The 24,798-nt window shown below is 37.6% G+C and overlaps 1 protein-coding gene across 1 annotated transcript in view; it reads right to left on the reverse strand.

Annotated features, from left to right (window-relative positions):
* Nucleotides 1-24,798, reverse strand: part of RECK (reversion inducing cysteine rich protein with kazal motifs) — a 64,710-nt gene that overhangs the window by 38,910 nt on the left and 1,002 nt on the right. The window contains exons 2-6 of the mRNA XM_079791481.1: nt 14,218-14,276; nt 6,853-6,927; nt 5,897-5,933; nt 2,667-2,752; nt 870-917 (exon numbers count right to left, since the gene is read on the reverse strand). Coding sequence (XP_079647607.1) covers nt 870-917; nt 2,667-2,752; nt 5,897-5,933; nt 6,853-6,927; nt 14,218-14,276 — 305 coding nt within the window. The remainder of the gene's footprint in view (nt 1-869; nt 918-2,666; nt 2,753-5,896; nt 5,934-6,852; nt 6,928-14,217; nt 14,277-24,798) is intronic.

Raw genomic sequence — 24,798 nt, forward strand, 5'->3', positions numbered from 1 at the left:
CCTTCCTTCCCCCAGCTGCCGGCACCGGCTTCCCTCTAGCCCCCAGGACCTGGGCTTCCCTTGCAGCCCGGCTTTGTCCAGAAGGTCGTCTGGTCTAATTAGCATATTGTGCTTTTATTAATATTGATGATGAATGAGGTATATGCACTTAAGTATCCTTAATTACATGGTCATATACTATGAAAAAACAATAATACTGTCACATTTAACCATGAAGTTCTAGAAACAAAACTAAGTAGTCCCAATAAGGAAACCTTTTCACATCAGGGACACTCTTCTGTACATATCTGCATAATATGAAACACCTTTCCTACTCCTGCCCTAATAACTCTCCCATCTAGATATCACAGTGCATTAAATACCACCATTGGGTGACAAGAGTCCTTCAGATTTAATACAGCCTTTGTAAGTTAGTACTTTTACCCCACCCCACCCCACCCAAATGCAAGATCCTAGGAAAAACTGAAGCTATTCACAATAGCAATATGGGTTTGTTTCTTTTCTTTTTTTTTTTTGGGGGGGGGGGGGTGTCAAGGGATAGGAAAAGAAGAAAAGAGAATATGGATCCTAAGAAAAACTATTTTACAACTTTGGATACAACCAATTGCTTTGTTAAGAAAACATTATAGGTTAAATCCTCTGTATATGTGATTTAGTCATTTATTTTAAATTAATGCTTAATTTTAACAAAAGTCAATTAAAGTCTTAAGATTTCTAAACAAGGTAAATGATATTTTTGTCAAGGCTATATTTTCTGAAAAGTAAAAGGCAATTTATGTAAGAATTAATTCATTTTAAAATGTAAGTGATTCTATCAATTTTTATAATATCTGAATAGTCTATCCAAATTTATTAAATAATATACATACCTCATATTCTTTTCTGCAAACTTTGGAAATATCATTTTTTGAAGATGCCTAAATTAGACAACAAATTTCTCCATTAATTTTATTACACATTGCCATTCAGCACAGAATAAAACAGGAAAACCTTATGCTCAAATATTTTAAAGTTCCTTATATACAACAAACACATTTCATGCAATTTCTCTTAAACAAACACCAGCCCCAGAACCTATCGGATATGCTAGAACTTCACTCTAACCTTTTATGGCTTTAATCTCACATAATAACACAGTCTTTCTGTTATTTCAGAAACTAGATAACTTTGAAGGAAATGTAAATCAGAAGACTTTTTTTTTTCCAGCTGAATTCCACTCTGCAGCAAATTTTCTTGTGAAGCTCTGCCAGGATATTTATATTTTGCTTCTTCTTTAACCCTTCATATTGTAAGTTCTCATACTGACTTTTCCTCAGAAAAGATCCATATATAACAAAAAAGGGCATTTAAAGAGGGGAAGGCTATGCCTAGAAATTCCCAAGTTATTTTTATGTAATTCTCTTAACAAGTTAATGGAGATATTTTCTCTTCTACAGATGAAGAAACTGATGCTCAGAGAAATAATAAGTTTTTACATAGAAAGTATGTACTTTCTATATAAAACAAGCCAAAACAAATCTGCTGAGGGGTGGTTATTCTTCCACATGATATCAGTCCCTATTTAGAGACATTTTAGAGCCATGGCCTCTGGTCCCTTGTTCTGTTTCCTCTGTTCTATCACCTAAGCTCATGTAGTTTTCAATAGGCTGCTGAAGAGGATGGGGAGAGCAAGAAGCAGAATGAACAGGCAACTGTTTTATGTCCCACTAGATCCATTATAGTTCCAATCTTCTGCAACTCAGCTTCATCCCAATGCCTGGAGGAGAGCGGCAGATAGCCAGGCTGTATACTGCCCAAAGGGTGTTGCAGGGGTATGTATGAAAGTGAAGGTGACACTATGTCTCACATACCCCTGTCCAGAGGACAGTAACTAGAAGAAGAAAATGAAAGAGGCTTTCCAGCTGTGGTTTCAGGTCCACCTAAACTTCCCAGTTAAGTCTACTCCCACCACTTGGAGTATGAGGAACCAGACTAGTTTTCTGACAACACTCTGAGGAACTACTATAAAAATAAACGTAATGCGGAATAACTCAGGGGCCTAACCTGAACTGGACTAGAGATATATCAAATAAAAAAGAAGTCATAATTCACTGTAGGAGTCATGCTCACCTTAGGAGCCGAGAAGGGATATAAGCACATGCTCAGGGAAAACCCAGGATGAAAGACAGAAGGGAAGATGAAAGCAAAATAAGCCAACTGTATCAACTGCTCTTACTCAGGCATAGCCCAAGTTCACATGACCATTTGGAGTCATTCAGCACTGACTAAGCATGACCATAGGCAAAGTACAAAAGGCCTCAATTCCTACAATATTCATTGTTTTTTCTTTAATAATTTTTATTTTTCAATTACAGTTGACATGCAATAGTATATTAGTTTCAAGTATACAACATAGGGATTAGATATTTATATAACTTGTGAATATTCTTTCTTTGTGTGGCAGAGAAGTTGAGAAAGAATAAGAGAGGGCTGGGGATATTATATGCAGCAGCCATAACTGAAAAAGCAGCGAGTCTAAAGGGAAGCGGTCTCTGCAAGAAATACTAAATTTTCAGCTTTTATAGGTCACCTCTCAAAGGTATGAGGTGGGCAAGGTCAAAGACATATGCACAACTATAACCCAAACTGCATCCATGCTTTTCAAGAGCCTGATTGCTCAGTATTACCTGCTTGCAAGCCTGTCGACACTCCAAGGTAATAGCCAGTTCACAGCAGCCTAAGCCAACCCAGCCATCAGATTTCTTAAACACACCTTAAAAACAAAATGTTCAAATGTTTTGGTCATAAGCAGTGACAAATACAAATAGCATGTCAAATTGGTTTGTGGATACCACTAAAAATCAAAGTGTTTACAGAAAAACTAGCTCGACAAAAGAGCCTCAAAATTAGTAAGCCTCTCCCCTCAGCCTTATTCCCAACGCTGTCAGTCTTCTGAGGTACCTCACAGCATAATTATCAGGTCCTTTGTTTTGTTTCTCATCTCCCTGCCCACCCTATACCCTCTAGGTCATTCTCATTCTTGGGTAGGTAGCATCTTTCAAGGACAAACAGGTTTAGGAAAGCATGGAGAGGCCTTCCTCACCTTTAGACTGTGAAACAGAGGCAAAAATTACAATTTAACTTAACAAAGAGGGGCACAAGTGATATTGAATTCAAACATATTATATACCTACAGTAGTGTGAAACCCATAACACCATTTAAAATCAATACTTAGTAAACAGACAGGACCATCTCCTATGAGCCAGGACTAACTTTGATGGGCAAAGTAAGTCTTCTGGTTCAGTTTATGTACAGCAGCTGTTTCTCCAACCAAATCACTGATAACAAGATGTATTATAATATCACCTTTTTATAAAATTATAAAAAGTATTTTAGTGTATTTTTAGATCCCTTTTGTCATCAAATGTCAATGAATGACTCCTAGAATAAAACTAGGAGATATAATAATTATGAAGAGGAAAAAGATTTATGCTTGTAGGGATGATGCAAATTCCTTATATCTTTTAAAAAATGTTTTATGGCCCTGTTGGTGTTGCTCAGTGGTTGAGCACTGGCCCATGAACCAGGACAGGAGGTCATAGTTTGATTCCCGGTCAGGGTATATGCTCGGGTTGCAGGCTGGATCTGGGGGCGTGCAGGAGGCAGGCAATAGATGATTCTCTCTCATCATTGATGTTTCTCTCTCTATATACCTCTCCCTTCCTCTCTCTAAAAATGAATAAAAATATATTTTAAAAAATGGTTTATGTTGCTTCCATGTAATACATGGGTCTTCAAACCAACATATACATTAAATTAGATTATTATTTACATCTGAAAAAAATGTCAGGGATTCAAAGGCTATAGGTAGCATAGTTCTCCAAATCAAAGTTTAACACAACAAACAGAAGCATTCTGCTAAAAAAACAAACAAACAAACAAAAGCAAAAAAAGTGGCCCACCGATAAAGCTCTAAAAATAGAGGGTGGAGCAAAAATAGGTTTATATAGTTGTGAGGATGCAAAATACAGCTTATTGTTGTATTATTATTTATTAATTATTATAGTATTTTCCATACAAACAACTGCAAACCTACTTTTGTCCACCCCTGTGTAATATAAACCATCCCAATTGGCTAAAAATACTGAATATCATAAGCCTCTATATCCCTACATGTTTTAAGAGTAAAAAGGGCAACAGACTCTCTTCTAGCCCCATTGCCTATAGTTTCCTTTAAATTTTTGCTATTGAGAATCACTCACATTTTAGATATAATTTTGAATGGAATCACTGTAGGTCATAAATTCTGTGAACTTTTATATCATAATGCCATATATTGCTGTTTCCACATACCCAGTGGCCTCTTAGAAAATATTAAATTATTCAACAAGTATTTATATTTGCTGAGCCTCTACTATGTGCAAGGCACTCTATTAGATATTTTGTGGACTATGAAATAGATAAAATAGATGGTTTATTGCATTATAGAAATCGCAGTTTGGTAAAAATAATGTGTATGTGTATGTATGTGCATATATATATATATATATATACACACACACATACACATACACATACACACACATATATATATATATATATATATATATATATATATATATATATATGAATAAAATTCCAGGACATTAGAGGGATAATTAGGAAGACAGGTAAGAATGTGGGCAATTTCAGGAAGACAAATGTTTAAAATGCAAATTTCACACTGTATGACAGCCTTTAAAGTTCAGAGATATGTAAGGTTTATTCCCGTGTTTCAAGGCACCGGCTTTAACTAAGACTGGAAAGTAAGCTTTAATCCTAGGAGACCATGAATGCAAGGCTAGGGAGTTTGGCTTTTATTTCAATGGAAATGGATACCCTTGAGGAATTTTTTTTGAAAGACTCAGGAGGACAGCTGTGATGTGTTGAAATACCAGTTACAAGTTTATTACAATATTCTATCCCAAGAATGTAATAAGAAAGGCTTGCCCGGCCGACGTGGCTCAATGGTTGAGCTTCGACCTATGAACCAGGAGGTCTCTGGTTCGATTCCCAGTCAGGGTACATGCCCGGTTGTGGGCTCCAATCCCAGTGTGGATCCTGCAAGAGGCAAGCCAATCAATGATTCTCTCTCATCATCGATGTTTCTATATCTCTCTCTCTCCTTCTCCCCTTCCTCTCTGAAATGAATAAAAACATATTAAAAAAAAAAAAAAGAAAGGCTTGAACTACGAGTAGTGAAGACAGATGCAAGATTTTATAAGCGGACAGTCAGTGGAGCTAGAAAGAAAAAGCAGCCAAAGATAACTTGGTTTCCAGTAGTATCATTCACAAGAGAGACCATCATAAAATGAGTTTGGTTTTGGATTTGCACTTCAGATACCACCTAGATGCAGTGATCCAGGTAGAGATGTCTAGAAGTCACAACCAACTGACTAGAATTTGAAAGTTACCTTCCCAGAGCTGATTAGTTAGCAGAGTGAGTGTGGAGAGAGAATGGAAGAGGACTGCACTCAGGAATAACCACAGTCCTGGGGCAGTGTGTGAAGTTAAGAGGGAAAAGGTAAGAAAGGGTAAGATACAGCCACAAGGAGGTAAGTGGTCAATAATATCAAATGTCAGAGAAATCAAAGAGAGTAAGTACTGAGAAAAAGCTATAAAGATTTATGAACTAAGATCCTGGTGATCTTTCAAAAACCCAGTTCTACCAATAGAATGGTAGAAGTAGAGACAAGAATACAGTTAAGTATTGAGTGAATGAGAAGAAAGTATACATTTGAAAATTTGAGTGCCTATGGGAAAGAGAGGATAGAAACTCAAGGGTATACATTAAGTTATAGGGCTATGACACAGATTTCACAATCACAGTAAGTTTTTAAAAATAAAAGTGCTAAATGTTACACTTCTATTACTTACCTGGCAAAGATGAATTCATACAACTCCAAATTTCAACCTAAAATTGTAATCACCAAAAGGCTTTTATGTAGATAACCAGTTCCTAAATACAACACTTAATTTCTACAGAGATTATGTACAGTTGATTTTATTACGTTTGTGTCTATAACAGTCAATGTTCCAGTACTATATGAGTATCAACCAGCTATATTTATGGGGAAAAAATAAAACAGATGCAAAATATTGCTTGCTCTTTTCCCACCTTCCCATCTAAGAGCACTGAAGATTAGTCTGGTTACTCAAGCTGCTTACTGGAATCACGTTTCTAAGTACAAAGACAAAAGTATAGTGACTAAATGAAAATGTATCAGTCAGAATTGTGTGATCTCCATCTCCCCCATCACATAACCCAAGCTACTGTATCCTATCTAAAGAGACTCACTCATGGCAAGCTCAGATTTTTTTAGCCTGGTTTATGAGCACCTCAAACACTGAGGATGATGACCCAAGCATTAGAGACATTTTAAGTTACATGATTCAGACAGGCAAGCAATACATCTACTGTATACCAGAAAATGGGAAGACAGGAATAATGAAAAATCATACATTTTCCCTTATCACAAATACAAATTTTCAAAGTCAAAATAAATATAAAATTTAGTTAATATAGTTTTCATTAAATTACCAAAATATAATAAGTGCAATTCCAAATTCCAGATAAACTATTATAATAAAATTTAAAGACTACATTTGTATTTAATATTATTTTTTCATATATCAGAGAATAAACAATAAAAATAAAAGATATTTTATCTAGCAATTTGTGTGAAGATCTTTTTAAAGTACCTAGATAAATCTAACATTTTACTTTGACCACAAACCTTCTTCACATTGAAAATTTTGTTAAATCTAAAGGGAACTCATTAGATGACTTCATTTAGATAAAAGCTTCCATAGTTAAGTTAAACAAGACCTACCATTGTTTCGGGGCAATAATCTGGGGCTCGCTGCAACAGATGTTTTAGTCGGGATTCACTTTTTGAGGAGAATATCTATTTGACAAAAGAAAAAAGTTTTTGTGGCATTTTTTCATAAGAAGTAGTAAAATATTATCTTCTGGATTTATCAGTTGTCTAGAATATCTTACTCTTATAAATGAAAAACCTTTGAAAGGATCTCCATTAAAATGACATTTTTTAAAAGGTTGGTTAATTTGGCAAAGAAAATGCAAATATAGCAAGTCTAGACCCTATTTCCCAATGACCAAAAATAGAGAAATTCAGGCTACCAAACTGTAGCCTGGGAGAAAAAAGAAGAAAACAAAAGAAAAACCCCCAATAAATTTATTCTAAACTGTTCTACAAACTGCTTAAGTCAACTGACCACAATGAAAAATACACTACCTTATATTGATATTGGTGAAGAATAAATTTGTGAATAGCATTATGGCATAAACTTCTCTGCAAAGTGCCATAAAATAGAAACAAAACTGTTTTTTAATATAGATGCTGAGGAGTTGACAGTTCACTCACAAGGCTACCTGGCTCACTTCCAAACAGAACTTCAGTTAATGAAATTAACTCTTTGATGTCTCAGTAAATTATAAATCATCATGTATATCAGACAGACCTTCATGGTTACAGTTAAGACTATAAAATCCATAAATGCTAAGGACAGTGAAAAAAGATTTATCTCCAGTTAGTTTTAGAAGCCTTTTCCTCCCAAACTACTAACTATCTCTCTCTCTATATATATAAAAGGCTAATATGCTAAGTGTCCATCCAACCGGTTGCTATGATGTGCACTGACCACCAGGGGCAGATGCTCAATGCAGGAGCTGCTGTGATGTGCACTGGCTATTTACAGAGAAACGGCACTGCGGATCTGGCGCCCAAAGAGCAACACTCGGCTTCCCCCAAGTGGGACACAGGCCCCGCCACCACCCCGGAGTGACATCCCACCAAATTGCAGCCGATGCTGCCAAGATCCCATGGTGCAAAACGCGGTCCACAGCCCAGCCCAGCCTGGAAACAGTGGCTGTGGGTGCCGGGTAATGATGTTACATAGTAATAACGCCTGGCTTCCTCTCCCTAGCGACTAGCCTCCTTGGAGTTTCTTTAGCCCAGGAACACGACTTGCTTTATAGCCATGTGCAAACATTTTACACTTTAACCAAATGTCTGTGAAGCGTTTTCCCGTGCCTCATCTCATTTGATCCTCACAGAAGTCCTGGAGTAGGTAGATAGGAGACTTGGTGGAATCCTATTTTCTTTTCATTAGCTGGAAAATGGAGAGTTAGAAAGCTTAGAAACTTGACCTGACTGAAAAGAAGAAATGGTGGACCTTGAAAATGACTTCAGGTTCTCTCACTGCACAAAATATAGTCAAACACTGCCACAGTTAAATATTTTACCCTTTGTTCTTCCTGTGTCTACAATATAATCTGCTTTGTGTCGATATTTACTGCTGTGCTGCTGACAATTACCTAAAAGAGAAGTTGGGGTGCTTCACTGGGCTGGAAAAAGTTTAGCTAAATCAGAAAGCAGGTCTAATTAAGCAAGTTTATTCTATAGCTATAAAAAGCTAAGTTGACTCGTGCATGTGCGATACATATAAAGCTCTCACTGGCGCCAATCGCATGCGTGTGTTTCGACCTATCATTGTCGATCGTGAATTTACTTGATACTTATAGAGAAAGGGCGAATAGTGGTATTAAAATATTTGTTCTAATTAATTTCCTCTCAATGTGCACGAATTCATGCACTGGGCCACTAGTAATTAATAAGTGAAGATAGCTAGAATATCACCATTTTGCAACCCCTAGTGAGTTAATGCATTTAGGCGATTATCAATAATGACTGATAATATTATAAAAAAAGACAACCAGATACAATACTATTTACGAGGAAGACTTAACAAATAAAACCTAACCTGAATCTGGTCAAGCCTCTGGATCTGTTTCATAAGGTAGCTGCTAGCCACGTGTAGTTATTTAAATTTTAAGTAAAATCATTACAATTAAATAAAATTAAAAATTCAGTTTCTCAGTCTCTTTAATCATATTTCAAGTGTTCACTTGGCACATGTGGCTAGAGACTACTGAACTGGATCACAGATATAGAATATTTTCATTACTGTATAAATTTCTATTGAATAGCTCTACTCTAAAATCTACCTAGTAATTGCTAAGAAATATAGAGAAAAGAGGAACAGGTTAAAACCATGGGGATGTGAACAACATAATTCAGACCATGGGAAACATTACAGAATAAATGACCATATTTGTTCATCAAATTGTAAGAAGAAACCCATATATCAAAAGAAAAGATATATAACCAAAAGATATATAACCAATATATTTCACTTGGATTCTGATTCAAATTAAAAATAAAATTATGAAACAATAAACTTGAAAAATAACTAGATATTTGTATTTATACAAATTGAAAATTTATAGATCAAATAATATGACAACTGGGATTTGTTTCAATATAAACTTGTCTCAATATAATTGGGGGTGGAGAAGTGGATGGGTATATAAATGAAACACAACTAGCCTTGACTTAATAATGCTGAAGCTGAATATGGGAGTTTATTTTATATATATATATATATATATATATATATATATATATATACACACACACACACACACACACACACACACACACACACATATATATATATATAAAATTTTTTGTTGATTTCAGAGAGGAAGGGAGAGGGGGAGAGAGAGAGAAACATCAACTATGAGAGAGAATCATTGATCAGCTGCCTCCTGCACATCCACACTGGGAATTGAGCCCACAACCTGGGCATGTGCCATGACATGACCTCCTGGTTCATAGGTCAACACTCAACCACTGAGCCACACCAGCTTGGGGGGGTTATTATATCTTCATTTACCTTTGTGTGTATGTATGTGTATATATACACTGAGTGGCCAGATTATTATGATCTCTGAACGCATAATAATCTGGCCACTCAGTGTGTGTGTGTGTGTGTGTGTGTGTGTGTGTGTGTGTATATTAGAGGCCCGGTGCATGAATTCGTGCATGGGTGGGATCCAGCCAGCCTGGCCAGGGGGAGGGGACATGGGCAGTTGGCCGGCCTGCCTGCTGGTCGAATTCCTAGTCGAGGGGACAATTTGCATATTAGCCTTTTATTATATAGGATATACACTGAGTGGCCAGATTATTATGCGTTCAGAGATCATAATAATCTGGCCACTCACTGTGTGTGTGTGTGTGTGTGTGTGTGTGTGTGTGTGTGTGTATAATTTATATATATATTTCCCATGATAAAAAGATAAAAAAGAAGAAAGAAATAAATGAAAAAGGAAAGACAATCAAAGGCAAGAAGAATAAAAACAGGTAGAAAGAAAGAAGTAAGCATATGACATTGGTAGTGGAATGGGAAGAAGTACAGAGAAAGCTATGCTTTCACTCATCCTCTTTTGCCTCAACTTTTTTTTTTTTTTCCTGAAGCTGACTGGCATAGGAACTGACCAATGAGAAACAAAGGTGGGTGCTTTGGGGAGCCAATGGTGGCCTAGGAGGTGGAGCTTTTGATGCTTACTGGCATAGGAACCAACCAATGAGAACCAAATCTGGGTGCTGTGGGGAGCCAATGGCTGCCTAGGAGGTGGAGCTTTTGACACTGACTGGCATTGAAACCGACCAATGAGAACCAAATCTGGGTGCTGTGGGGAGACAATGGCTGCCTAGAAGATGAAGCTTTTGACGCTGGCATAGGAACGGACCAATCAGAACCAAATTGGCCAGCAGAGGAGGGCAGTTGGGGGAGACATCAGGCCTGCAGGAGAGGGCAGTTAGGGGTGATCAGGCTGGCAGGCAGAAGCAGTTAGGGGCAATCAGGCAGGCAGGCAGGTGAACAGTTAGGAGCCAGTGGTCCCAGATTGTGAGAGGGATGTCTGACTGCTGGTCTAGGCCCGATCCCTGCTCTTTTGCCTCAACTTTATCTCCTCACAAAACAGAAACAAACAAACAAACAAGCAAACAAAGCAAAAAACCTACAATACTTGAAACAGTTTAGAACAGCAGAAAGAACAATGTACTGAGTGACCTACTTGGCCTCAGCCTGGTGGCTAAGAGCATGGACTTAGTAATCAAACACACTTGGATTTGAGCCCCTGGTCCTCTAGTTATTTCCTTAGAGATCTCGGCAAGTTATTTAACTTTCCCATACCTTAGTTTCCTCATCTATAAAATGCAGACAATAATATTATCTCCCTCAAGGACTTAGTGTGAGAATTAAATGAAATAGTGCATGTAAAGAACCTGGCACACAGGAAAAAATACTTTTAAAAAAAATTTGTTCCCTGGGTTTCAGATTTTTGAATAGCTAACAAGCAAAATTAAGAAGTTAGACAATCGTCCTGGCCAGTGTGGCTAAGTTGGTTGAAGCGTTGTCCTACACATTGAAAGGGGGAGGATTCGATTCCTGGTCAGGGCACATACCCAGGTTGTGGGTTTGATCCCTGGTTGACAACTGATGGTTGTTTCTCTCTCTCCCTTCCACTCTCTAAAATCAATAAAAAACATATACTTTGGTAAGGATTAAAAAAAAAAAAAAAAGGTAATCTATCAGGTCACTCTTGTCTCCAAAATTATAAAGTAGATTATAGTTAACCAAGAAAGATAGTTCTTAGGAATATAAATAACTAAGATAACTTATTAGAAATGTAAATAACTAATAATAATATTAGGAATATAAGTAAGTTAAATAACTAATTTAGCTTAAAGAAGGCAGCATATACATATTTTTAGATAAGGTAGACTTGAACAGAAGCAGTTATTTTTCTCACTAAACTGATCATCACACTTAAGAAAGATGCATACTTACCCAGTTTATCAGAATACGTACTATGATTACACAAATCATTTAAGAGTAATCAAACACACTTGGGTTTGAGCCCCTGGTCCTCTAGTTATTTCCTTAGTTTGAAAAAATGTATTGTGTGTATATTGTGTGTTTAAGAGCAAATAACTTAATAACTAAAACTGTACCCCATTCAAGGCAGAAATAATCAGATCGTAGAGCTTACAATCCTGATCTTGAGAGGTTTTTACCTCATACTTATCTCTTCTCTCTGTCATAACTCATTTAGTTTTGTCTTCAAACAAGCAAAGACTCGCTTCTTGAAACAAATCTTAATTTCCTGCACTGACTTACTGACTTCCCCAAATAATATCCTAACTTTTCCTTTCATTGCATCCATGTCTTCACCAAACAACTTGCACACATTCACTGATCAACTTCCTTAAGCAATGGTATATGAGTACAACAAAGATGAATAAAACAGGTTACAATCTCTATATTCAAAGAATTTATAACAGTTGGAAAGATATATATATATATATATATATATATATATATATATATATATATATGTAATACATTTTTTCAAACTTGAAATATTACATAATAAATTTAAATGTAAAAAAAGGTTTTAAATCTCTGCACTATGACTTTTGAGCCCCACCACTCCAGTCAGTCAATCTAGAAATATTTATTGAGAGTTCTTCATGTGAGGCACCAGTCTAAGCAGTGAGTGAGGGATTCAGCATAAACAAAGCAAACAAAATCCCTTCTCTAGAGTATCTCTCCTAACAGTCTTCTTTTAAAAATTAAGGGCCTTTTCTCAGATCACAAACTCCTTGACATCGAATACCTTCTTTCATTGACTATTATAAAACACCAGCCCTGACTTATCTAAATTCAAATTCTAAAGTTTTAATTCCAAATTTCCAACTGTCTTCACACAGCGGTTTTCACTGATAATTCAGCAACTCACCTTCCTCCCCAAACCAAAATGTTCCCAACCTCCCAAAACCGTCAGGGATACTACCATTCACTCCAACTTAAAACCTAAATGTCATCAAGACTCCATCCTTTCTTCATTCTCTACTGAAGAAATAATTATTCCTTACTCCAGGTATTTCCTTTCATTTTGAGTAAGCTCTGCTAGTTTTAGCAGCCTGGCTTCTCTCCATGTGAGAGAAGGCTCACTCACTCACACCTACAAGTGATTGTGAAGACTGACTAGCTGACTGACTTACCGACTGTTGAGTTTGGTAGGAGAAAGTGAACATATGTAACTCAGACCTTACTTCTCCTCATCTGGGAGTAAATCTAATTCTGCAGTTTAGTGTACTTGGAGATAAAAGTTACATTTAACATTTGTGTAACTAGTAATAAGAGCAATATCTAGGGTCCAATTTGCCTTATTTCTTTGCCTAATTTCTCAATTAAAGTGAAACTAGGTCAGGGAAGAATGTTCTATAGTAGGGTAACTATAGTATTCATTTAATTTACTAAGTTATAGAATTTCTAACATTTCTGAGTTTAAGAAATTAGAATTTGCCTGTTGCAGGTGGCTCATAAAAATCATTCACCCTATTAGAACACGTAGTGGGAAAAAACAACAAGAAGAAACAAAGCAAAAAGTCAGGAAAGCAGTGTTTTCAAAAGTAACAGAGCTTCTTTAAAAACTCCCTTATGGTGACAGCATCAAAGGGCCATTTTTGCTTTTAAAAGCTATTTTTCTGGGAATAGGTTTGTAGAAAACTTAATCTGCTGTAGTGTTGCAACATGAATTCTGAGGCAGCTATTTAGATAAGCCGAGTCACATACTTGTTTTATAATTAGGAAGTATCTTGCAAAATCTTTCTAAATTCACAATATTGTTTGAGAGTACTTTTAATCCCAGTTAGATAGCTTTCTTGTTTTTAGGCAGTGACAAAATCCAGATAATTACTTGAGAATTCAAAAAGATGATTGAGGCCATTACTTTTCAAGCACTAAGGCTAGAACTACACAACCAAGACGATGAAAGAAAGGGAAGACTTTAAGACTTTAGGTATTGTTTCAGTAGAACTTGCCTGAAAAGGCTCAACAAGAAAAATTTAAACCTACAGAAAAGTTTCAAAAGTAGTACAGTGAACATCCAGTCTTCATCTAGATTGGCCCACTATTTTGCAACATATGGTTTAACTTTCTGCATAAACACATTATTATTACTATTATTTTGATGAAATGTTTTAGAATTCATTGCAGACACATTATTCATTCCTAAATTCCAGCATGTATCCTTTAAGAACAAGGACACCATCCTACCTGGCCACAATACAATCACCAAATTCAGGATCAGAGCAAGCACTGATCCAATATTATTACAGTCTGTGTTCAAATTTCACCAATTTATCCCAATAATGTTCTTTTAATTCCAGGATCCAATCCAGGATCATGCATTGCATTCAGTTATGTAACTATAAACAATTACATAACTAATACCCTCTAGAATTATTATGTAAGCTTACCTGTTCACATACATCATGGCACATTTGGTTATCCTTGGAATGATCACAACACAATGCACCTAGGAAGAAAAAATAAATACCCAAAGTTGTCCACTTTAAATAAACAAGATAGTTAAGCTAAAATGAATAGTTACAACAAAAAATTTATTCAACTGGTTATTATTCATTTTAATTCAACAAAACTTTACTGTGTATCTAGCAGAAGCCAAGGACAATGCTCGGTTGGTTCTTGCCCTCAAAAAGCTTGTAGTCTCATAGAGAGACTGTCATGTAATAATAGCTAATGTACTGTGTACTTTCCATGTGCCAGAATTTTACTAAGTTTGCTTTATGCAGTATCTTATTCAATGCTTACAATTGCCCTATGGACTCTATTCTATTACTATACTTATAATGTAAGGTTAAATTAAAAAGAAAAAAAGAGTGAATTTTGTTTTGGACATGTTAAATTTAAGGTTCCTACAGGACATCCAGATAGAAATTCCAGTAAAGTCAGAAATCCAAGTCTGGATTGCAGGTAAAGCCAAGTCTAAAGATCCAAATTTAGAAACAGCATAAAGAAGGTATATGGAAATTAGTGATATTGCCTAAGGAGAGTTTCTAGTGAGAAGTGAACAACAGCATCAAATTCTAAAGAACAGCAATATCTGAGACATGGGAAGAAACAAAGACAGAGATTGAAATGGAAGAGTTAGAACGGTAGCAAGAAAGTGGCATCACAGAAGAGGGACTAGCTAGGCAGTGATGGCGAACCTATGACACGCGTGTCAGCGAACCTATGACACGCGTGTCAGCACTGACACACGTAGCCATTTCTGATGACACGCGGCCGCTGAGGCGGCCGCATGCCGAGGATGAAACATTTGCGAAATAATGCTTTTTCCTCAAAGTGACACACTACCCGAGTTATGCTCAGTTTTTTGGCGAAGTTTGACACACCAAGCTCAAAAGGTTGCCCATCACTGAGCTAGTGTCATACACCAGAACAGTCAGGTTAGAATGAAGACAAAAAAAGAAACGGGTTTACTAATTACGAGGACACTTAGTGACCACAATGTACTTTCTGTGGACTTGGTAGAAGTGAATGATATTAAGAAGTAAACCAGAGATGAGGAAGTATAAACAGCAAATAAAGTTAGCTCTCGAGAAGTCTAGCACTAATGGAAGGGAAAAAGAGAGTGGTAGTTATACGAGGATACAGGATCAAGGGAAGATTTTCCCATTTTTTTAGACTGGCCTTTGTCCATGGTTCTGGGGAAACTCTAAACCCCTGGAATTTCCTGAGTAATAGGAATGCCTCTGTTATGTTTATGAAGTGACCCAAGGTCTCACCTAGATATTTTCAGGTACAGAAAGGTCAGCCACGTGATAAGAGAATTGCTTTGATCCTCAGGATATCACCTCGATCTCTCAACCTCCAGCAGGACAGGGGAACTGAAGATTGAGTTCAACCACATGGCCAATAATTCAATTCATCATCTATGTGACGGAATCCTAATAAAATCTCTAGATACCAAAGCTCAGTGAACCTCTCCTGGCTGGTGAAGACACTGATGTGCCAGGAGGATGATGCACACTGATTCCATGAGGAAAGGACACAGAAGCTCTGCATTTCCTCCCAGACTTGACCATGAATGTTTCTTCATTTGATTGGTCCTCCTGATTTGTATCCTTTATAATAAAACTGTAATCATAATTATAGCACTTCCCTGAGTTCTACAAATCATTGCAGTGAATTATTCATTCTGAGGGTGTCATGGTAAATCTGGATTTATAGCCAGCTGGTCAGAAGTGTGGGTGGCCTGAGGACCCCCAAAGTGTGGCTGGTGTCTGAAGTAAGAGCAGTCTTGTTGAGGCTCATGCCCTTTAACTTGTATGGTCTGTTCTAACTCTGGGTGGTCAGTGCAGAATTGAATTGCTGTATACCCAGTTGATGTATACCCATAATATAGGATGTGGGTTGTATTTGGACTAGGGATACAATAATGAATAAATATTATGCTCTCTGGTTACAGTCTGATGGTAGAACAAAGTCTAGACAAGAGGAAAGGATGAAAGGGCACTCATAAATCAAGAGGGAAATTGACAGCCTCCATTTTCTCAGTGAAATAGTGATTAGGTCTAAAAACAAAAAGGGTTGAGATGGGGTTGGAGGCTTGGACTGAAATCGTAGAGGTCTGGAACAGCCACTCTGAAGAACAGAGAAAGAAGGTATATAAATATGTTTCTCAAACTTGTGTTCTATTAAACACTGTTTCATGAGTTGTTATTATCTATCCCTCAAGAGAAAAAGTTCCATATACAAATAAATTTGGGAATGATAAAGAGAATTCTTCACTGCAGGACTTCACGAATACTTTAAAATGCTAATATTCATCATTAATCTCCTATAAAGGGACCTAAGTAGACTGATTTCTCATAGCACAGACTTTTTTGATGCCACTTACTAACATTTCAGAGTGTCAATTTGAGAAATATCTAATTAGAGAAAAGACAAAATGTTGCTGAACAGCATTATGGGCCCAGAGAAATTCATAAATTGGCTATAGAGATAATCAGGAGGGGCATGTTACTATTCTAGAGCAGTGATTTTCAACCTTCTTCATCTAATGGCACACATAAACTAATTACTAAAATCCTGTGGCACACACCAAAAATTTATATTTTGCTGATCTGAAAAAAATGGCACAATTTTTTAAAGATTTAAAAAAATTTATTATTAGAGAGAGAGGAAGGAAGAGGGAGAGAGAAATATCAATGTGAGAGGAACATCAATCAGCTGCCTCCTGCATGTCCCCTACCAAGAATGGAGCCCACAACTCAGACATTTGCTCTGACCAGGAATCTAACTGGCAACCCTTCCGTGCACAGGATAATGCCCAACCAACTGAACCACACAGGCCAGGATGGCATAATTTTGATTCATTCACAACTATTGTGTTGGCTGTTGTCATTTTTTAATTTGACAATCAAAGGGAAAAGAGGTCGGTGCCCTGACTAAATAGTCAGGTATTGCACTTTTTTAAAGTATTTTTTTTCATTCATTTCAGAGAGGAAGGGAGAGGGAGAGATAGAAACATCAATGATGAGAGGGAATCATTGATCGGCTGCCTCCTGCATGCCCCCCTACTGGGGATTGAGCCCACAACCCGGGCATGTGCCCTTGACCGGAATCGAACCCTGACCTCCTGATTCATAGGTCGATGCTCAACCACTGAGCTACGCTGGCCAGGCAGGTATTGCATATTTTAAAAATTCTTATGGCATGCCAGTGTGCCTGCTGTGGGACACTAAACTGAACATCGATGCTCTAACACAAAGGTCACATGAGGGCAGAAAATCCAGCTGATCATGAGCAACGATACATAGTTCATAACATATGGTCACAATAAGTAGAGGCTTAGCAAAAAGTAAACAATCAGGCAGACAAGAGTCTGATTTGGGCCTCGGAATTTCTGGAAAAGTTTCTTAGAGCAAAGGTCCAAAGAACAGAAACACAAAATGTATTATAATTAAAACTTCAATAACAATGGAAGGTTTTATTTAAAATATAAATATAAAAAGCCTATTTTTTCCTATTTAAAGGTGAAGGTGAAATTTATAGTGGAGTGAGACCCCTCCCGGCCGAGTTAAAATTTTGAAATAACTCTTTTTTTTTTTTTTTCCATTAAGAAAATAAGAAAAGGCCTGACCAGGTGGCTCAGTTGGTTGGAGCGTTGTCCTGTACATCAAAAAGTTGCGGGTTCGATTATCAGTCAGGACACATACCTAGGTTGCTGGTTCAGTCCCTGGTCGGAGTGCAGATGGGAGACAACTGATCAATGTTTCTCTCTCACATCCCCCGCTTCCTCTCTCTCTAAAATCAATAAAATATTTCCTCAGTTGAGGATTTAAAAAAATGACCTATGCTCTCACTGTCCTGCTAGAACCTATGTTAACATTTTGACACATTTTCTTTTAGTCTTTCCAAATGCCTGATATTTCTGACAAAATGGGATTAAAGAGGTCAGCCTGAAGTCTTCTGGCAACAACTCCCTTCCCCCTCACAACCAAGCATTCCTCTATAATAGTACATTTCCTCCCTGGAGAATACTGCCACCCTCCCTCGAACAGGCTAGGGAACCTAATGCTCCATCACATTTTCCACATTCTAGTCTTAACTTTAACCATTACTATGTTGGTACACATGTTTCTTCCTCTGGGACAACAAAAGGTTGTTAGAATCTTTAATAACGCATATTTTTCAAGAAATAAATGTCTACAAATAGGCATCAATTCATATGTCTTCATTAAGAACGGGGAGAAGGGTTTCAAATGCAATTATGTGGCAATTAAAGTTCTTTGTGTTTTTTAGAGCTATTAAATGGATTAATTGGGTCAGTCAACTATTATAGTGCCCCAAACTCTCCAAGGACTAATGTTTTATACAAAAGACAATGAATTCTAGAAATTTGTGTTTATTATTTGATTCTAATCTAATTTCTTGTTCTTTAAGAAAAACTCTTATTCTCATAAAATGGAATTGAATAAAGGTAAATTAGTTCAAAATAAAAATTGATATTGACATAATAAAAATAGTGTTATTCTCATTAAAGACATAAGAATGAATGTTTTATTTTGCATTCTTATTCCAAGTCTGTAATTATAAAATTAATAAAGATAAAAAACTGATACTAAAGGCCATGTATCTTGCGTTTAAGAAGGTATTAGTGTACCCCAGAACTATGCAAGCCGAATTATCCAATAATTAGAAACATCAAGGTTTGGCTGCTGGTTTGGGCCACATGTGTACTAAAGATAGGCAAGTAAGCAGGAAGCACATGCTCCAGCCACAAGGGAAAAATGCAACTTCTAAGACCAACCAGCATTTAAAAAAATAAATACACACCCTAATTTAAACTAAAATATTCATAGAATTATAGGATTTTTGAAGTTAAAATATTCATAGAATTACAGGATTTGCCACAGAAACCTCTCAAAAGCTATAATTCAATTTGGTTAATGAAAAGCCATTCTTGTTTTCTTTTCTAAAGAAAATAAAGATTTTCTCTAATTAATGCCTTCCTAAAAAATTACTAAAACAGAACATATGTATCCCAAACTATTGATGGGGAAAAACTAAATCTGAGCTGATACTGGAAAAAGGTCATTCTAAATAAAAAAGACATGTTAATAAAAAATCTGTTCTTACTTTTAGTCAAATCTTTATTTCTAAAACAGTCTGGAAATGGACAATCACTTTTAAAATGTTTAAATGACAACTGCAACTTTAATTTATAAATGAATTGTTGCATTTACCCCTTTAATATACATGTTTGTGTGTGTGAATATATATATATATATATATATATATATATATATATCCCATCTAATAAAAGAGTAATATGCAAATTGACCATCACTCCAACACACAAGCTGGCTGCCCCCATGTGGACACAAGATGGCCACCACAAGATGGCCAGCAGGGGAGGGCAGTTGGGAGGGACCAGGCCTGCAAGGGAGGGCAGTTGGGGGCTATCAAGCCTGCAGGGCAGGGCAGTTAGGGATGACCAGGCTGGCAGAGGAGGGAAGTTGGGGGCAACCAGGCCTGCAGGGGAGGGCAGTTAGGGGTGACCAGGCCTGCAGGGGAGGGCAGTTAGGGGTGACGAGGACTGCAGAGGAGGGCAGTTAGGGGCAATTAGGCTGGCAGGGGAGCAGTTAGGCATCAATCAGGCTGGCAGGGGAGTGGTTAGGGGATGATCAGGCTGGCAGGCAGAAGCGGTTAGGGGCAATCAGGAAGGCAGGCAGGTGAGCAGTTGGGAGCCAGCAGTCCTGGATTGTGAGAGGGATGTCCCAGATTGGAGAGGGTGCAGGCTGGGCTGAGGGACACTCCCCTCCCCCGTGCAGGAATTTCGTGCACTGGGCCTCTAGTGTGTATGATGTGTGTGTGTGTGTGTGTGTGTGTACACACACACACACACACACACACACACACACTCTATATCAACAGCCAATGAAGAACCAAACAGTAAAAACAGTAAAATGATTATCCATATACCCAACCACCTGGATTCAATATTACTAACATCTTATCATCTTGTTATACTGCTTTACCTATCTATCTGGACAGATATATATTTTCTATTTCTTTCTGAATCACTTGCAAGATACAGATAACCTTCTCCATTGCTTGCCTCATATTGCACTGCTGCAAAAACCAATTATATTCATTTAATTCTATTACTGATATGACTGCTAGATTATTATTATTTTTTTGTTAATCCTCACCCAAGGATATTTTTTCCATTGACTTTTTTAGGGAGAGTAGAAGAGAGAGGGAAAGACAGAGAGAAACAACAATGTGAGAGAAACACATCAATTGGTTGCCTCCTGCATGAGCCCCAACAAGGGCCCAGGCCGGGGAGGAGCCTGCAGCCAAGGTACATGCCCTTGAGCAGAATCAAACCCAGGACCCTTTGGTCCACAGGCCGATGCTCTATCCACCAAACCAAACCAGCTAGGGCCAGATTAATTTTTTAATAGACTGGTCATAATATTACTCTTCTAATCAAGAGCCTATAATGGCTTCCTGCTATTCTAATTCTAAATTTTGCAAATCTTCTAACCTTTCCTGCCCTGACATTCCATTATTTTTTAACAAGGAAAGCCTACATTTACCTTGAACACAGCTTTCTGCCTGAAATGCTCAAGTGCCCTCTCCTGCTGACCTATCCTAGTAAGCCTTTCTTTCCAACAACTCCAAGCCATGTTGTTGTTTTTGTGTTTTTTTTTTACTTTGTTTTCTTGGCTATTTAAATCCCTACTATTCTAGTCAGGACTGGAAACTTTAACTTAACTCTTCTCTCATCATTTCATGTTTGTACTTATGGTATCCCCAGACTAGCTGTAAACTTCTTGTACCCATTTAGCACAGTGCTCAGCTCAAAAATTTTTATTCATTGGTTACTGAGTAATACCTTTCTACTTATAAAATGCCTTTGTATCAGGGAAAAAAAAGCACAAAAAGTTGTATTTCCCTCATTGTACCATTTCAGTACCACATTTCATATAGTCACCAACCCATAATTTAACAAACATGAGTTTCTGGCCTAGGTCAAAAGATAAATTGATCCCAATCATATACTTAGGCACAGAGGTATGCAACCAGTTGGTGGTGGACTCTGCAGCTATAAGGTCAAGAAGAGATGGGTGGGGAAAATTGAAGTTTCATGGTGGTACAGTTAAAAGAGGAAGCTGGTTGGTGGAGAGTAGGAAATACAAGAGATGGACGAGAGAGAACCAATCAGAGGTAGAGAGAGACTGTCTCCAAAAGCAGTCTTGATTCCTGGCAGCCTTCTAGTTTCCAAAACAGTCTCTGAGATTGTGTTGTGCTGAATTTCCTACCCTTGGATTTCTATGTGCTCCCCTCTTAGAGGCCACATAACCCCCTAATCCTGAGCCGCCTTGGTTTCTGTTCCTAAGGACAGCACCTTCATGTCTTCAGATCTTGGTTCTGAACTTTTACCTTCTAAAAGAGACCTCTCATCATCACTATGTAAAGAACCACTCTCCCTCTACTCTCAGAATTCTCTTGTTATCATCTGGTTTCCTTCATAGCATACTTATCACTACTAGAAATCATCTTATTTATCTGTTTATTGTCTATCTCTCCGCTACTAGAGTGTAAGCTCCTCAAGAACATCAATCTTACACCTAGAAGAGTACCTGACATATAGTAAGCAGTAAGCACTCAATAAATATATTTTGAATAAACACCTCTAGTATCTGTTTTGTACTTTTAAAACCCACATTTTTAATATATAAAAACCACCTCCTGACATTATTCTACTTTTCTCCATTAAGTGGCACATGGTGGAAAGTACGATTAATGAAAGGTTGCTTAAATCTATGGATATAAGACAGGAAGTTTTAGCAGTATACCAGAGTAAACTGTCATATCTGGTCTATCACCAACTCTAGCTCTTTCTGCAGTGTGTGGGCCAAGATACTTCTTTGGAAATAAAATCTGCTTCTTATTACTTTCCTCCAGATAGGCGTTTGCTTTTTCTAACTTAAAATTTATTACATTGTTTTTCAGGATTCTGGGTTGACTATTACATAATTCCTCAAATGTCAACTTATTGAAACCTAGCCTGTAATTTCCCTCTTTCCCTCTTTTGTTCTATAACAAAACATCTTAAACAGAAACAGAGCTATTATCAGGAGCATGACAGATCCACTGCATTTTAAGGTCCCATCCCATCCTTCAAAGGGAACACTAGAAGTGTGTGTTGGGGTGCGGGAGGGGGGTAAGGGGGAGGACAGAGGTGGAAGGAAAGTGTACTGGAATAGGAAGCGTGGCATTACTCCAATGTAGAAGGTGTGGTCAAACTTCCCAAGAGATGATAATCATTGAGCAAGTAATATCACTCCCTCACCTTCACACCCTCCCCAGAATAGGAATGAAAATCTGTGTCAGAACAGATAAGACTTGTAAAATCTTATACCAGAGTTAACAGGCATATCCAATCTTGAACGGGGAAAGGACAGGGGAAAGAGCAGGAATACAAGCTCAGCCTTCACTGAAATACAATTTAATACTGTGTTCTCAACTTTTGCTTAGGATTGAAGAACATTTTCTACACTTTCTGCAGATACACAGAGGAAGCTTTTGTCCATTGTAGTACTCAATGGCCTTTATGTAAAGAAACAGGTAATAAATGTTTCCTAGAATTTAGTACAAGGGACAAATCTCACATTTAGATCAAACTGAAATTTTTCTTTTTAATCAAACAATGCAAACTCTATGCTGTCATGGACTTTTAGAGCTGGAAGGGCCTTTAGAAATCACCTAGCCCAGGTGCTAGGAAGAAAAAAGAGTTCTAGAAGCAAACAAGTTTTTATATTTCTACTAGAGGCCCGGTGCACGAAATTCATGCACTAGGGTGGGGGGGAGTCCCTCAGCCTGGCCTGTGCCCTCTTGAAGTCCAGGATCCCTCTCGCAGTCTTGGACCCCTTGCTGCTCCTAGCACTGCCAGGGAGGCAGGAGACATTCCCACCACCACCACTGCCACGCTCGCCAGCCATGAGCCTGGCTTCTGGCTTCTGGTTGAGCAGCGCTCCCCCTGTGGGAGCTCATTGACCTCTGGGGGCAGCTCCTGCGTTAAGCGTCTGCCCCCTGGTGGTCAGTGTGCATCATAACGACCAGTCCTTCCGCTGGTTGCTCTGCTGTTTGGTCGATTTGCATATTAGGGTTTTATTATATAGGAGGATAATAATTTGATTGATATAAATCATGATAAATTGATTAAACAAGGCCATTAGACTGAGGTGGCTTTACTGCTTTCCTTAATAGCCTACCTAAGCAATCCAAAACCTAACCTTATAATACCTCAAGGCTAAGGAATTGAAACCTAAGGACAATCAATCACAAACAGCCACCTAGGCTTTCCTGAATAAGGTATCCACTTAAACTATTGCCAAACAAATAATTTCTTTTCTTTGCTTCCACCTCTTCTCTATGAAAGTATTTCCCCTGAGCTCCTGTCATGTCCTGTTTAGTGCTGCCCATTTGAATCATTTGTTGCTCAAATGAACTCTTAAATTTTTAATGTCTCACTTTATATATTAACAATCACATAATACAAAAATCCTCCTTTTAAAGTGTAAATTAAGTTGTTTTTAGTCTATTCATGGAGTTGGGCAACTATCACCACAATCTAACTTTAGAACACTTTCATCACCCTAAAGAAAACCCCATATCCATTAGCACTCATTTCCCCATTCCCCCAGCAAACAAGTTTCTTTACCACAGAAATCCCTGGACCCTTTCATGGGATTCTAACAAGCTTTTTGAATTTATAAGAAAGGGGGTACAATGTGCAGTGTTACTCAAACTCATTTAATAGCTAACATCTTGGTGCTTACTATATGCTATTCTAAATGCTTTTCAGGTATTACCTCAATTCCCACACCAAAAATGTATTACATAAATAGCTATATATATATATATATATATATATATATATATATATATATATATAAAATGTGGATATTAAAGAACAAAAAGACTGAGGCTAAGTAACCTGTTCAAGTATTCTTAACTACTTCACTCTACTATCAACCACAGAACCAATTAGTTGTGAGATGAGAATGAACCATGCTCCATAACTTTGGAAATGCTTTAGTTCGGTATCTTTAATTTAATGAGACAAACGAGGCCCAGAAAGGTAAGCTGATTTAGCAAGAACACAAAGCATTTTCTCTTTCTCTCCCCTATGATTTCCATCTAATTGACAGCTAAATTTAGAACCCAATGCAATGAACTAATCCCAGGTTCCTGACATAATTCTCTCCCTTCTTTAAAGATTTTCTTGCAACCCCCCCCCCAAAAAAAACAAACAAACAAACAAAAAAACACAACCCCACAAAGGTTTAACAGGCGTCCTCAAACTACTGTCCTCAAACTACTGTCGGGGCTGATGTTGCTCGTTCTGGATGTACGCTCTCGCGGTGAGCAATGCCCTGCTCCATCACTTTTGCATGTCTGGTGCCTAGTTGGAGGGTCAGTCAGTCTTCCTCCACCCGAGGTGGAGGTCAGCT

Source organism: Cnephaeus nilssonii, assembly GCF_951640355.1.
Source record: "Cnephaeus nilssonii genome assembly, chromosome: 14".
NCBI classification, from domain to species: domain Eukaryota; kingdom Metazoa; phylum Chordata; class Mammalia; order Chiroptera; family Vespertilionidae; genus Cnephaeus; species Cnephaeus nilssonii.